The sequence below is a fragment of the Vombatus ursinus genome, unplaced genomic scaffold, assembly GCF_900497805.2.
Source record: "Vombatus ursinus unplaced genomic scaffold, bare-nosed wombat genome assembly UNPS02014959.1, whole genome shotgun sequence".
NCBI classification, from domain to species: domain Eukaryota; kingdom Metazoa; phylum Chordata; class Mammalia; order Diprotodontia; family Vombatidae; genus Vombatus; species Vombatus ursinus.
The window spans coordinates 10465326-10480199 of NW_020954737.1; the positions used below are offsets into that span (position 1 = coordinate 10465326).

The window sequence follows — 14874 nt, forward strand, 5'->3', positions numbered from 1 at the left end:
AAAAAACAAACAAACATACAACAACAACAAAAAACCAAGACTAGCTATATTTTATCTCCCAGTGGACTATAAACTCCACGAGGGCAGGAGCTGTGTCTTCGTATCTTCCTTCCATGCTTAACACAGTCTTTACACCCTCCAGACCCTTTGAATGATCTCTGGTCCCTTTGAAGCAGAGGGAGCTCTCATGTCTGTCTACTTCCTCCTGAGCAGGGGACACAGGATACTGCTAGGGGAAAACCAGCATGAACCAGCTAACCACATACCTTGGTTGTCATAGGACGTGATGACTTGCGTCTGCTGATGGTGCTGTGTCTGGGCCACGTTTCCTATTTAAGTAAGAGAAAACATTGCAGTGACCATTGGGACTGGGGTGGAATTTCTCTCAGGGCAGAGTAAGGAGATGAATGCATGTGCCCTCAGCAGAGGCAGATTATCCAAAGGCTGCCAAAATCTCCCCCCTCCCCTTCGTTCTCCCTCCCACACCAGGGTCCAGCTCAGCATGGGGAGACGTTTCATCAGTGTCCTGAAACAGATTGAGTTTCCTTCATTACCAAAGAGCTGATCCTAAGCTTAGAAGGAAGGGCACGGAGTCAAGTAGCCCTTTGTGCCCGCTGGGGAAGGGGGCCCTCGTCCCTTGTAAAACACTGTCCTAGAGAACCATTCCCCACCTCCACCTCAGCCCTGCCCCAGGATTGGTGCACGAGCTTTGATTTTGTTGCATTCAAAAACTGAGGTGTCTTTTTCAAAGGTGCACACTCTAATTTATAACCTTCAAAGGAAGCAGCATCTCCTGGGGGGAACTTATATGATTGTGTAACTTTTTTGTGTAACAGCTTGTATCCACTTACCTGTCTACACTTTGGATAACAGTTCTGTCTCACCTCTCCTTAGCTCTCCTTAGCTCTCCCTCTCTAAGGAGATAGTCTAGAAAAGGGAAGTAGCCATCCTACTAATCCTGCTATTGAGCTCTGCACCATGAATGACTCTGGGCAAGACACTTCCCTTTCCTGGGCCCCAGATTTACGGAATCACTGAGTGTGAGAGTTGGAAGGGCATTTAGCAGGCATTTCCCCCAAATCATAGATGAAAGGAATCCCCACCAAAATAAATCTGTAAAATGATGAGGGTGGACTAGATGATTTCTGTGGTTCCTTCCATCTCTGGTATTCTTTGATTCAGAATCCCTCATGCTCTGATTTTGTTAACTGAGCAAGGGGGTTGGGGAAGGGGGGAAATCAGGGTTCTGGCAGCAGGGGGCACTGGCGTTATGACATTGAACTCATCAATCTTTCCTCCTACCCTTCTCCTTTGACCATCTACCTTTCTATACTACTTTATCCTTATTGCCTTAAATCCTAATAAGGCTAAGACAGGGTTCTTTAAAAATAGGGAATGGTGGGATCAAGGAGATATTAACATGTGCTCACATTTACATAGTATTTCACAATAAACCTGTGAGGTAGGTAGTGCAAATAATAACATACCGTTTTTACAGATGAGAAAATAGAGGCTCAGAGGGGGTGAGTAGGGTCACCCATAACCACACACAAATATTTTGACTCCAAGGTCAATGTTCATTCCTTTCCCCTATCCCCCAACACCCACATACACATCAAGGTACTTCTTCAAATACAATACACCCTTGGAGATAGGTTTAATTTTACAAATCCACTTTCCTAGTGTCCTACCAAAGCTTTAGACAATAGTACCAAGAAGGCTACTTTCGGTTTTTGTTTCATTTCTTGTTTTACCTAAATTCCTATTTCTTTTTGTCCCTGAACTGATTTGGGTAACTTCTTCATGGTCCCTAATTCCTCTTTCTGACCCCACCACAAAGGGAAGTCCAACCTTATCCTATCTTCTTTCTCCTTTGTTTAAGGTCATAGAGTCAAAGAATATAGAGCTGTCAGGGACCTTAGAGATTAACTAGTCTAACTTTCTCATTTTATAGAAAGTGAGTTCCAGAGACCTAGGAAGACAGTGCCACATTCTAAACTCTATTTTCCAAGTCTACATGTAGGAGGAACTAAGCTATTCAACTTTGAATTTCCTTGGATCATGCTTCTTCTGGCCATTTTCTACTTCTCCCTCTATGGGGATAGTGCTCCTCCCCCATCCCCTTTTCCACCTCTTGCTTGGAGAACTATAATGAAATTAACACTAACATTGCACCTGGAAATGGTTTGTCAATCGATTAACCTATTGTCTCCCTCACCCTCCCTGCAACTTCCCAGACTAAACCACCGTACCTTGGCCATAACACTATGTGTTTCTCCCTCTCTCTCTCTCCCTCTCTCTCTCTCTCTCTCTCTCTCTCAACATAAGCTCTTTGAGAGCAGAGACTGTCTTGCTTTTGCATTTTTATTCTCAGACTTAGTACAATATTTGGTGCATACTAACCACTTAATAAATGCTTTTTTTCTTTCATTTTGTCATCTCTCAAGGTTACTCAGATAGTGAGTAGCAGAGCCAGTATTCAAATCTTTGTCCTCTAACTCCTAATCTCTTTCTCCTTCTTTTCTTTAAATATACTTTTTTCTTTTTACCTCACATTTTTCTCCTGTATCCCTTCCTTTTCCCCTTCCCAGAGAGCCATCTTATATAAAAAAGAATACTTTTTAAAAAAAGAAGAGAAAAAGATACATGTAAAATCAATCAATATGTTGAAAAAATTGACAATACCTGAAATGTTCCCAACTCAGGGACACTTGGACATCCCTCTTCACCTCTGCAAAGAAGTGAGGGTAACTATCTACCTGCATCTCTTCTCTGGAGTCAAACTTGTTCTTTGTAATTTTGCAACATTCATTTTTGCATGTTTTGTGGTTATTTCTACTTCTCTTTTTACTATACCAGGCTGGTTCTTTAGTCCTAGAGATTTAACATCCTCTAGCAGCATCTCATTATTTCCCCTCATTTAAGGCCAAAACCAAGCCCAGAGCAGGGAATTGGCCTTAAAGCAGTCTCTCTCGGGCACCTAGCAGCCTTCTTCCAGTGCCTCCCATCCCCTCTTTCTCCAATTCTCTTTAAGACTGACTTGTCCCTGAGTCTTCCAACAACTCAATAAAACACTGTGCTCAGTGGGAATCCCTGAATCTCAAATCCTGAGGCCTGAAGACAGGAAGGCTGAGTTTCTGCATAGGACAGCTGGTTGTCTCTCCTGGGAGGTGGGGGGGGGGTCGAGGAAACTGGATCCTGGGGAAGGGAATCCTCGAGGAGGAGGATTGGCTGGCACTGATGGACGATTGATATTTATAGACATGACTGTACAGTTGATTTCCATATGTAACAACAGAGCTGTACAGTGCTGCTAGGTAGAGTTCGCTGAGAGACTGGGAAACAGCGAATAGAAACACAGGGGAACACAGAGCCAGGAAAGTGGGCATGGCTCCATCCTGAGCACAGCCGGTTGGGTGACAGTGTTGCCAGGCTGGGTGTCTCAACAATTTGGTATATTGGCTCTGCCTTTAGAAATTCTAGGGGGTACAAAGTGAAATCATAACAAGTAGAGGAGAAATTTTTTAAATGGCCAGAACCTCTATCCAATTATATGTAGCAAAACTGAATTATCTACAAAAATATAAAAGACCTAGATGAATGGAACAGCAAATAAAGATATTAAATAATCCAATTTCAGAAAATCAAATTGAAGTAGCTGGAAAGAAACTACCAAGGTGGGGAGGAATACATTGTTCCAGATGGATTTAGGGGAGAATTCATTACACTTTTAAAGAACAATTAATATCTATATTATACAAACTATTCTCAAAGAATTAGGAAAAAAAAGTTTTGCCAGACTCCTTTTATGAGACAAATATAGTCCTAGAACCTAAACCAGAGGAGCATAAAGCAATGAATAGGAAGTATAGGCTAATATCATTCATAAATACCAATTTGAAAATTTTAAACAAAATCCTGAGTTTAAAAAAATGATATATGATGATGATTGGCTTATTTCCCCCCTACCCCCAATTTTGGCCATTAGAGTAAGCATTCTATTATTAGATCTACCTTAGCACACCTCAAACTACTATTTGAACCTAGAGCAGTGGTTCTCAAAGTGTGGTCTATGGACCCTTTGCATCCCTGAGACCCTTTCAAGGGGTCTTTGAGGTCAAAACTATTTTAATCATAATACTAAGACATTGTTTGTCCTTTAAAATACTCCTTCTTTTCCAATCTACCTATCTGTGAGGCCAGATTTTCCTCAAAGACTTCAACTAAAATAATATATCACAACAAACTGAGTACAGAAGAAGAGACAGAACCTGTCTTCTATTAAGCCAGATAAGAAAGAGATTTGTAAAAATACGTAAAACTATGTCACTCTTCTTGCTACATTTTTTTTTGGCTTTGGACAATAGTTATTTTTCACGAGATATTATTTATGATAACAGGCAATGAATTTATTATTGTTATTTTAAAAGAATAAGTATTTAAAAGTTTTTTTTATCAGTTTTAACTTTCAATGGAATAAATATTAACAGATAAAACCCACACAAACAAAAGTTCTTTGGGGGCCTTAATAATTTTTAAGAGTATGAAGGAGTCCTGATCTCAAAAGTTTGAGAACACTGACCTAGAGGAAATGCTTGAAGTTTCATAAAACTAATCTGGTTAAATAAGCACAGGACAAGAAGTCAGGAGACCTGAATTAGAATCCCATATTGGCTGTTTATCAAGCATGTTATCATGGTGGTTACAACTATTCTGGGTCTTGGTTTCCTTATCTATAAAATAGGAAGAGTAATACTTGAATTATCTGCCTTACAGGGTTGGTGTAAAGAAAGTGTTAAGAATTATAAAGTAGTAGAGAAATGGGAACTTCTGCATCTTTCTAAAACTCACTTCAATTCTCTGTTCCTTGTTTTTTCTCATCTATCTAAGGGGGATCTCTTGGGATTGCTGTGAGGATAAAAATGAGCCATGAAACCTGAAAGGTCTTTCAAAAAATAAAATTCATTCTAGAAAGGGTGGCTGGTATATCACAGGCACTCAATAAGTAAGTGTTAAATAAATGAAAAAGGAAGGGAATGATAGATGAGTCTGTATTTCCAAATAAGTACACCAACAGAGAGGAGACTAGCTTGACACTTGCCCAGCTCACCATCTCCCCAGGGCAAACATGGAGTAAAAGCAAAAGTCAGCAGTTTTCACCTAGCTTCTAGTCATGACTTGGCTAGAAAGCCATTGGATTAACCTGAGAGAACTCAGGCACAGGATCATAGATTTAGAGTTGGAAGGAATCTAAAGGTCATGGAGACCAACCCTTTTATTTTCTAGATGAGGAAACTGAAGCCCAGAGAAGTAACTTGCCCAAGTTACACAGGTATGAAGAAGCTAACTTGAAATCTAGCAGTCTTTCCACTGGACCTCTTGGCAATAGATAAAGAAGAATTGGAAATTAAAAATTGGAAAATGTTCCATCAGGGCTGGCCTGATGCTGGCACTGGCTTTCATCACTTCTGAATCTTTGTGTTGGGCTTCCGTTAAATGGAAAAGACTTAGGAACACTGTAGAAGACAGTAAATCTTTCCACAGTTAACAGCGTCTTGGAACCTGTCTGAAAAAGGTATCCTGTGAGTGATAACAGAGAGGCCGATGTACCAGCACAGACAGGAATCTTTGGCTCACCCAAAGAACTGCTGCTACTGACTGAGAGGAAAAAGTGGTCCGTATCCATCGGCCAGTCTTGGTTCTTTGTTTAAAGATATCATGGGATTCTGAGATGCAGAGATCACTGGAGCTCAAAGCAACCTTAGAGAATATCTAGTCCACCCCTTCTCTTTACAAATGAATGAGCATGCTTGTCCAAGATCACACAGGTCTTCAGTGGCAAAGCAGGATTCTGACCTATGTCTTGTAACTCCTGGTTCAGGATTCTTTTTGGGTAGGGGGGTGAAGGAGGGAAGGGAGGCTGTGGGGAGTGTGGGGGAGGAATCTGGACCTCTGATGTCATCAATTTAGAGAGCTCCTAGTGAAAAAAGTCACCAATAAATCCTCAACTGTTCTAGACTTGAGAGATTTGGCTGGGGGCAATCAGACATTGAGTTACTTGCTCAGGGTCACATAGCTATTATGTGTAGGAGGAAGGTCTTGAACCCAGACTTTGCTAACTCCAAAGCCAATTGGACTTCTCTTCCCACTACTGGCTTCTCTCCAGTGATTTCTCCACTGTTCTTTTCAGGATACCCTCTGCACCTCCCTTCTTGACAAATCCCACAGAAAAACAGAGGCAGTCTTGAGGTCGACTTTTATCCAGCACCTAAATCCTAACTGAGATACTCAAGCAGATCTGTGGGAACTTAGTTCTGATTTTTCTTGCTCACAGTCCAATTTCTTTTTGGATTAGCCTGATTTCTCAGGATTTGATTCTGTTGTTCAGGGTTGCTTTAATTGGAACGTCAGCTGGATGGTTTAACCTCCGTTAGCAGAATTAAGAGGGTCTCTGAAAGGACACAGGACTTGATAATCATTATCATCATATAGTAATAATTCACATTTACATGAGCCTTTAAGGTTTACATACATACATATATGTATATATATACATACATATATGTGTGTATATATATACATATATGTGTGTGTGTGTGTGTATATATATATACATATATATATATATATACACATATACATATTGTAGGGGCTATTATATCTCCATTTTTTACAGATGAGAAAATCAAGGCCAGGAGAGAAGATGTGACTTGTCCAGGATGATATAGCTAATTAAGTATCTGAAGCAGGATTTAAATTCAGGTTTTCTTGAGTATAAGTCACTTAGTATTCTACCTATGATGCCTCCTAGCTACCTATTAAAACATAATTTATATTTTATTAATGTTCTTTTCTTCTTTCTTTTTCATCTCCATGACTTTCTACTTTTTCACCACCTCCCCCACCACAATAAGGACCCTCCCTTGTAACAAACATCTAAGCAAAACAAAATCAGCACATTGGCCTAAGTCTAAAAATCTGTGTCTCATTCTGTACTTCTAATGCATCATTTCTCTTCCAAGGTTAGGAAAGACACAAATTCTTAGAATTTGAAGGAACTTTAAAAAGCTAGTCTTCAAAATATAAAACACACACACACACACACACACACACAAATGGGTTGTTAGTAACCATTACTAAAGCAGCCCAGGATCTGGCCCTTTTGAGCTGACTTATAGATTCCATCCTCAGAGAGATTACCTTTGGATTGGAATAGAAGGAAGTAGTGGGTTGCATCTGGATTGAATGGTTACATGGATTGAATCACAGAACAGAGGGCTTCAGAACCTTTCCCAGACTAACATAACACTTGATCATATTCTTTGTTCCCAGCTCATTATGGAATCACAGAATTCTTAGCCAATCTCTGCAGGTAATTTTGTCCAAAACCTAAACATAATTGGGTTTGATAGAGGAGACCATTTTAAGGCAGAAAATCCTTCCTGGCAGCCCAATACATTCAGCATTCCTTCTTTAGCTCCAAAGAGCTGAAAAAGACCTCAGGAATCATTTGGTCCAGTCTCTGGACACTCCAGGCTCTAAGAGGAACAATGTCACCATGACCTTGTGTCACAGATAGAACAACATTTGGAGCTGATAGGTATTTCAGAACCAGTCTGCAAGCCTGGTCCAATTTTAGTTGCTCTCATTCCTTTTCAGGAAGACTGAATTCCCAGATAGTTAAAGGAAAGTAAGAAAATAAAAGAGGTGAATGAGATTGGGGTTTCAGTTTCCTCATATATAAAATAAAGGATTAGAGTAGGTTGATCCATTGCTCAGGCTCCTTCCAGCTCTAACATTCCATCACCCTCCATGACCTCCTCCCAGATATTTACCTCGAAGGTCGTTTCCTTCAAATTTCTGCCGTCTTCGGTTTCCATTTCCGATTCCCTGGAAGCCTACAAAACAATGAGTTGGCATGAGACGGGCCAGAGCAGTTAGACATTTATTTTAGTGATTTTTAAAACTTCGAAAAAAAAATTTATTGTGAACTTAATTTTAAACAATAACAAATGCAAGTAAGTTTACATTTACAACTAAGATTATAAAAGACTTTAAGTCCACAGCTATCTCTAACATCCCCTGTATTTGTCAGCTGTATTCCTTTCCATTGCCTTGTTTGTCCCACTAACACCCATATTACTTGTATATTTTCCTCATCTATTGTCAAAGGAGATATGCACGCTGATTTGGTGCTGGCATTTTCTTGTTATATTAGTTCATGAATGTTTTCATTCATTCATTCAATAAACATTTATTAAGGGTCTATACTGTGTGCCAGGCAAAGCACTAGTGACACAAAAAGAGGCAAAAAACAGTCTGTGCCCTCACGGAGCTTACAATCTAATGAGTAAGACAACACGCAAATAAGTGTATACAAGGTAAGCTAGACACAGGATAAATAAGAAGTAGATGAGGGAAAGCACTGGAATCAAGAGTAGCTAAGGAAGGCTTTCTGTAGAAGAGGGGATTTTAGCTGGGCCTTGACGGAAGTCGGAGAGATCAGCAGTTGGAGCAGAGGAAGGAGAGCATTCCAGGGATGGGGTATAATCCAAAAGATCATAGATCTGGAGTCAGAAAGAACCTTGGAGGCGACCTATTCCTACCGCCCATAAATTCTACAGATGAAGAAACTGAGGTCCATGGAGGTTAAGTGAGTTTTCCAAGGTCCCACAGGTAATAAGTGTATGAGGTGGGATTTGAACCCAGGTTTTCTGACTCTAGAGTCCGTGCTGGGCCCCTTCTCCCATTGATCAGTTTTTGCCAGGCCTGGATACCCTGCACCTGGTACTTCTCCAACCTCTTTCCTTTTCCAGCTTCCTTTTATGTGCTGACTTCTCATCAGAATGTCACCTCCTTGAGGGCAGGGACCGTCTATCTTCTTGCTTGTATTTGTATCCCTAGTACTAAACACAGTGCCTGGCACATCGTATCCACTTAATAAATGCTTGTTGCCCCCCTGCTTTTCCCACAGTATGCCTTCAGCAGTTTTCTAGTTGAAGATTTATCTAGGGCAGTTGAGTCATATTCAGAGGGGGGACTTTACACATAAAGATCTCTGCATATTGACTCAGTTTTAAAATGCAATGTTGTCTATGCTTTATAGTATTTTAAATTTTATTTTGTTAAATATTTCTCAATTACATTTTAATCTGGTTCTGACCAGGTTCTGAAGTGCTGCTGGCCACGTAATTGACACCTTTGATCTAGGGCACTGAATTCCATTTGAACAGTGAATGACATCATGGCAGATGAGGACAGTCAGTTTTATGACTAATGGGTAAAGGGAAAGCAAGAGGTTTCCTGTAGTGCTCTGTTTTTCCTTCCTTACAAACCATGGCTGCTTACCTCTAAAGGAAGGCTTGTGAACCAGACTGCAAATAACAAGCACTTTTGTGAATGACTGCTTTATTTAACTAACAGTTGTTTCTTCCCCTTATTCCTGGAGTCATTTTAATTGAGTGAAAATATCTTGTGGTAGCAAGAGCAATGGAGCAGGAATTTTAGGATCTTAAAGTCTGGGGGACGTGGGAAAGGGATGAAGGGGGGAGGCTGGAGATCCAATCCCTTAGGCAACTTGCGGGAGAAGGAACAAGGGCGCTGGAGCCAGGTGACCTGGGCTTAAATCTCATTTCTGATGCTTACTAAAAGTCACTTAACCTCATTAGGACTCTGTTTCATCACCTGTAAAATGGGGAGAGAGGAGGCCTAGATGGGCCTTTGAAGTCCCTTCTAATTCTATACCTGAAGTTCTCTGAGTCTATGGTTCTCTTTGGAGGGGGAGGAAAGGAAGGAAACAAGCATTTATTTTAAGTACCTATTGCATGCCATGCACTGTGCTAAACATTTTACAAATATTACCTCATTTGATCCTCACAACAACCCTGGGAGGTAACTGCTATTATTATCCTCATTTTATAATTGAGGAAGCTGAGACAGGCAGTGGCTAAGTGACTTGCTCAGAGTCACACAGTTAGCAAGTGAGTTCTCCTGACTCCAGGCCCAACACTCTAGCCACTGTACTACCTATCTTGGTAGGGATATGTTTTTGGGGTGTGTGTGTGTGTGTGTGTGTGTGTGTGTGTGTTCCTCGTCTGTCAAATTAAGAGATTAGATATGAGGTTAGCTATATGACAGCCTGGCAGAGTGGATAGAGAGCTGTGCTGGAAACAAAGACCTAAATTCACATCCCACCTCCTATATGTACTGGCTGTGTGACCCTGGCAAGTCATTAACCTCTCAGTGAACTCAGCACCATGGATTATAATTTCGGAGGAGGCAAGTGGTAGAGGTAGTTTCTTCATCTGGGAATTCCCTATTTTGATAAAGTGATAGCTTCAAATCCCTATCCCTGGATTAGATGATGTCTGAGGTGCCTTCTGTTGATTCCCTCTGACCAGGAGTTAACTCGAGAGGGACTCTTAGACAGATTTTCATCAGATTCTGAGCCACCAGGCCTTTCATCCATAACACCCTACCTAGGACCAGTACCTCAGATACCCAGCCATACTAGCACCCAAGAACATGCTTCAAATGCTGGGCCTCTTTGGATTAGGGCACCACTTTTTCCTGTTTAGTCATGCCCCCTGAAGATTCACTCACCAGATATTTATTGACCCAGATGCCGGATCTGATCTCCCTTCTTTTCTTGTATTTGAAAGAAAACAAATGATCTCTGCTCTCATCATCACAAGCCCCGTGAGAGTCAGAGATGCAATCAAATGGTACATGCCAGTATTATATCTACCAAACTTCCACTTCACTCTTTCCCCCTTCCTCTGATTCAAAGTAGTAGGCTACATAGGCAAAGACACTCTTCTGTTGCTACTCCTTTCTGCTCCCTGATCCTCACCCACCTCAGACTTATCTCTCCTGAACCCTTTGGAAACTCTGTTCTATTATTAACAAATTTCCCTCAATCATCTGACATCTGGATAGAGAAAATGCCTTGGTGTTTTCTGCTATGAAGCCCAGCTGGATTGAGGGCCTACTTCCTCATTCTAGCTCCCTGGAGAGAGGATGCAGGACAAAAAGGGGATTTTTCCAACAGTGGTGTCCCTTTCTCTACCATAAGGTAAACAGAAAGGAAGAATCTTTGTTCCTTTCTGATCTTCCCATGTTCATTTAAGCCCCTTAATTCCTTCTCCTAACATTTTAGATATGTTCAGTATCTTCTCTCCATGCAGGATTTGGGTTATCCAAATAGAACTACAGCTCAATCATTCTGACTGAGCCCACCCACCTGTTTAATTAAATGTTGGGCCTGACCAATTCCCCTCCCGTTCCCATATACAAACTCACTAAATTGAGTAATTGATATGCCAGTAATTACTTATTTCTGAGGTAGTCAAGGGAGGCATTCCAATGGAAAATACTTCCTATTTTTCTTTTAAGTCACAAGATGACTTTAGAATCCACCAGTAAAACATCTGAAGAAAGAATTTAAAAAAAAAAACAAAACAGTTTAAGTAGAAAGAATATTCTTGGGCTTCAGTGTGTACCAGGATTTCTCCAAGGTCATATTCAGGTGCATGAATTGTAATGTTAGGAGAAACACAGGTGGATTAATAAATTGTCTATTCAGTCTATTTTCAGGTATTTGTAAATCCAAACCACTGTTACTTCTATTCTGATGGTAGTCATTTTGGGGGTTTTCTGTATTCTTTCACTTACTCTCATTAGTACTAGATCTTCCAAGACAGAAACATATAGCCACAGACGATGCCAGGGAATAAATGAGGTGATGCAGGTAGGAGTTCACCAAAGACCACCAAAATCTTGATGTGGCCTTTTAGGTTCCGAAATGCTGAAATGCTATTTGAAGAACCCTATGTTAGAGGATTATACAGCACATCTCAATAACAAGAGACAGAATGGACAAGGTGTAATTTCTTAATCAGGATCCTATTACCTCCACTAATTGCCTAATTATTTTAACCCAAAGCTTCCAAGCTCTCTCACTAGTTTACTGCTGTCCCTCCCACCTAGAGAATCTCAGAGAATTGCCTTTGGCCCCCATGTCTCTTCTGAGTCCAGGACACCTGTCGGTATTCCCAGAACTCCTGAATCTATTTATTTTCCTTGCCTGTGTGCAGTGTCTAGGCTAGCTCCCAAGAGGCTTTCAGAGCCTCTCCAGCTGTAATTGACAGGGACAAAGACATCTTCAGTGTCATCATTTCAGGTGGGCAGGTAGGAGCGGAAATTAAACGGGCTCAAGAGCTCTGGGGACAGAATTGGAGCCAGAGGCAGAGAGTAGCAGCAGAAAATATAAACAGTTTTAGTGTAGGAGGCTAAAAGGAAGTTACACAATGCATTTCACAGAACTTCAATTAGGTCTTGTTCTCAAAGAATGAAAGCTTAGTCAAGTGAGTACCCACTTATCATTTATGCAGTGGGTAAGTAGCTTCTCTTGTTGATGAAATAGTCTGTTTATTGATAACCAATGGCCCTCAAATGCTTAAGAATGGACTTTTCATCATCATCATCATCATCATCATCATTTCAAGTAAATAACAAGCATTATTAAGCCCCTACCATGTGTCACACTAGTTAAGGGCTGGGAATATGAAGATTCATCATTAATGAATATATACACTCATATAAAATACACACATATGTTTATATATTATGTATAATGCCAAAACCAAAGAAACAATCCCTAACTTTTTTTTTTCTTAAAGAATAGCTTTGTAAGTAGTCTCAAGTCTTTGTTTGCCACCTCCCAAAGGAAGCCTTCAGGATGGAAAGCAAATTAGGTCATTATATTTGGGAATAAGGAGTCTCCTATTCTAGTCCTGGCTTGGCTACTGACTAGTTATGATCATTTCCCTTCTCTGGGTCTGAGTTTCCTCATCTGTACAACGAGAGAATTTAGCTAGATGATGCCCAGAGTTTCCTCAAACTGCAATATTCTGTGATCGTATAATTTTATTCCTCTCCTGATATAACATGGTAGCACCTTCTTTCCAGAAATCAAAGCTATTTCTCATCTTTGAATTCTTCCCTCCAAGAAACATCCCCTGTAATGTAAGTCAGGGAGTTTCGTCTCTAGGGAAACTGAGGCACCAGGAAGGTCATCCCCTTGGGCCACAAAGTCAATCTTGGGCAAGCTTGTATCATTGGAACCTAAATTTCTGCTCAGTGTGGAAAGCTGGGCCCAGAGCTACACAAAGTTGCTTTGCGGGTACTTATGAACTTTGTCAAGCTGGGGAACCAGGCGAGTGAAAACCTAGGCTGCTTTTACCATCAGCATCTTTAAACTTGCTTCTCTGATAGTAGGATTAATAGAGTGGCTAGTGGAGAGATTTTATTACCGTTCTTATTGATAGAGGTGATGAACAGAGAAGTGGCCAGGGAAATGAACTCATCCAATTTCCCCTTCTGATCAAACCCTTCAGTGGCTGCAGCACCTAAGGATCCCCGGTTTCCTTCCCTAGCCAGCTTCCTTGAGACTGGACAAAGTTCAAACAGCCCCAGCAAGAGAGACTGAGTAACATTGGTCCTCATTGATTTCCCATCTGGGAACGGCGTCTAGTTGAAACACCGGTGTAATATCGGGCTGTACATCTGCAGTCCCAGGGGCGCCCGGGCTTGCAGAAATCTATTAAGACACAGGTGGGAAACGAAGTAATGATTTTAGGAGGCCGAGGAATCCGGTGGAGGGGAGCGGCTGCCACTATGTAGCAGTACGAGCTTCGACCCCACTGCTGGCGGGGAGCAAGGAGCGGACCCTGCATAGGACTTCTGCTTGAACCCCGTCGCCCCGCGCCTGTGCCCTCCGTCCGGTGCAATCGCTCCGCTTCCTGCAGGCTCGGGCACCCACCCTGGGACTGGGCACTCTAAAGAGACCGACCTTAGGGGCACCTTCCCCGCCCTTTTCCGGACACTGAAACTAGCAATGCTTGCTGGTTCGTTTGTTACCTCGGCATTGCAGCGAAGCAGCAGGATCCGTCTGTCTGTCCCTCTGCACAGTCCGTCTCTTCTCGGGGTGAACTATAAGGAGCATATCTATGGTTATTTCACAGTTTTCCTTTTTCAACTCCATGGCACCTGTTAGCTGTGCGCATTGGCCCTCACTGCCCGCCCCACACGCAGCTGCAGCAGCGGCGGCCGCCGGCTGTCGTCCCCGATGCGGCGTCTTGCGGCGAATGACAGTTTATTTTCCTCCCTTTGAGCTGAGAGCTCCCCCTCACTCAAAACGAACACACAAACAGCATTTCGCTGACTCTGCCAAACACGCCATTAGTGCCCAGGAGAGATCTACCCTAATGAAGAGGTTATAAGTCACCTTTGAAAGGAAATCCCGGCGCGGATCCATTACCCACGGTGTAGGAAGGAGAGCGCTTGGAAAGAAGAGTTCTAGTTTCACAAGGGCCTCTCCCTCTGCCCCCGCCCCCTCCCCTTTCCCTCTCGCTTCCCTCATGTTCTCTTTGCCTTCCTGCCCTTTTCATTTTGACCACTTGCCTTCTGTATTAATACTTTTCTCAGAACTAGTTTAGGCTTGGCTGGCTTCTCTTTGGAAGCTTCGAAGCTTCCTTCTTGCAGAGAAAAGGAGGATTTTCCTCTCCCCTGCTCCCAGGTCTAGTTCCACGTGGAAATCTTACAACTTAGGCAAAAACTTATTGAAAATTTTTTAATTGAAATTGAAAATTGAATTTAACTGAAAAAAAAAGGGCTGAAAATGAGGAGCAACAGAGCTCTTCTGAATAGCTGCAAGAAATGGGACAGTGGTCAGATATTTCTCTTTTGCACCCTCATATAGCCCAGCCCCTCTCATATGTATCCAAATGTAATATGTGTTTATATATATGTGCCATGAATATGAATCTAAATATACATGTATATCTGTTTATATAGCCCCTCTCATATGTATAA

General features: G+C 41.7%; 1 protein-coding gene across 3 annotated transcripts in view; it reads right to left on the reverse strand.

Moving 5' to 3' along the window:
- Positions 1-14062, reverse strand: part of KY (kyphoscoliosis peptidase) — a 99150-nt gene extending 85088 nt beyond the window's left edge. Inside the window, exons 1-4 of one of the 3 annotated variants that reach the window (XM_027845305.1) lie at positions 13921-14062; positions 10195-10197; positions 7836-7898; positions 267-329 (exon numbers count right to left, since the gene is read on the reverse strand). In XM_027845305.1, coding sequence (XP_027701106.1) covers positions 267-329; positions 7836-7898; positions 10195-10197; positions 13921-14044 — 253 coding nt within the window. In that variant the 5' untranslated portion in view covers positions 14045-14062. The remainder of the gene's footprint in view (positions 1-266; positions 330-7835; positions 7899-10194; positions 10198-13920) is intronic. The other 2 variants (XM_027845304.1, XM_027845306.1) reach the window with 2 other exon arrangements.
- Between the last annotated feature and the right edge of the window lie 812 nt (positions 14063-14874).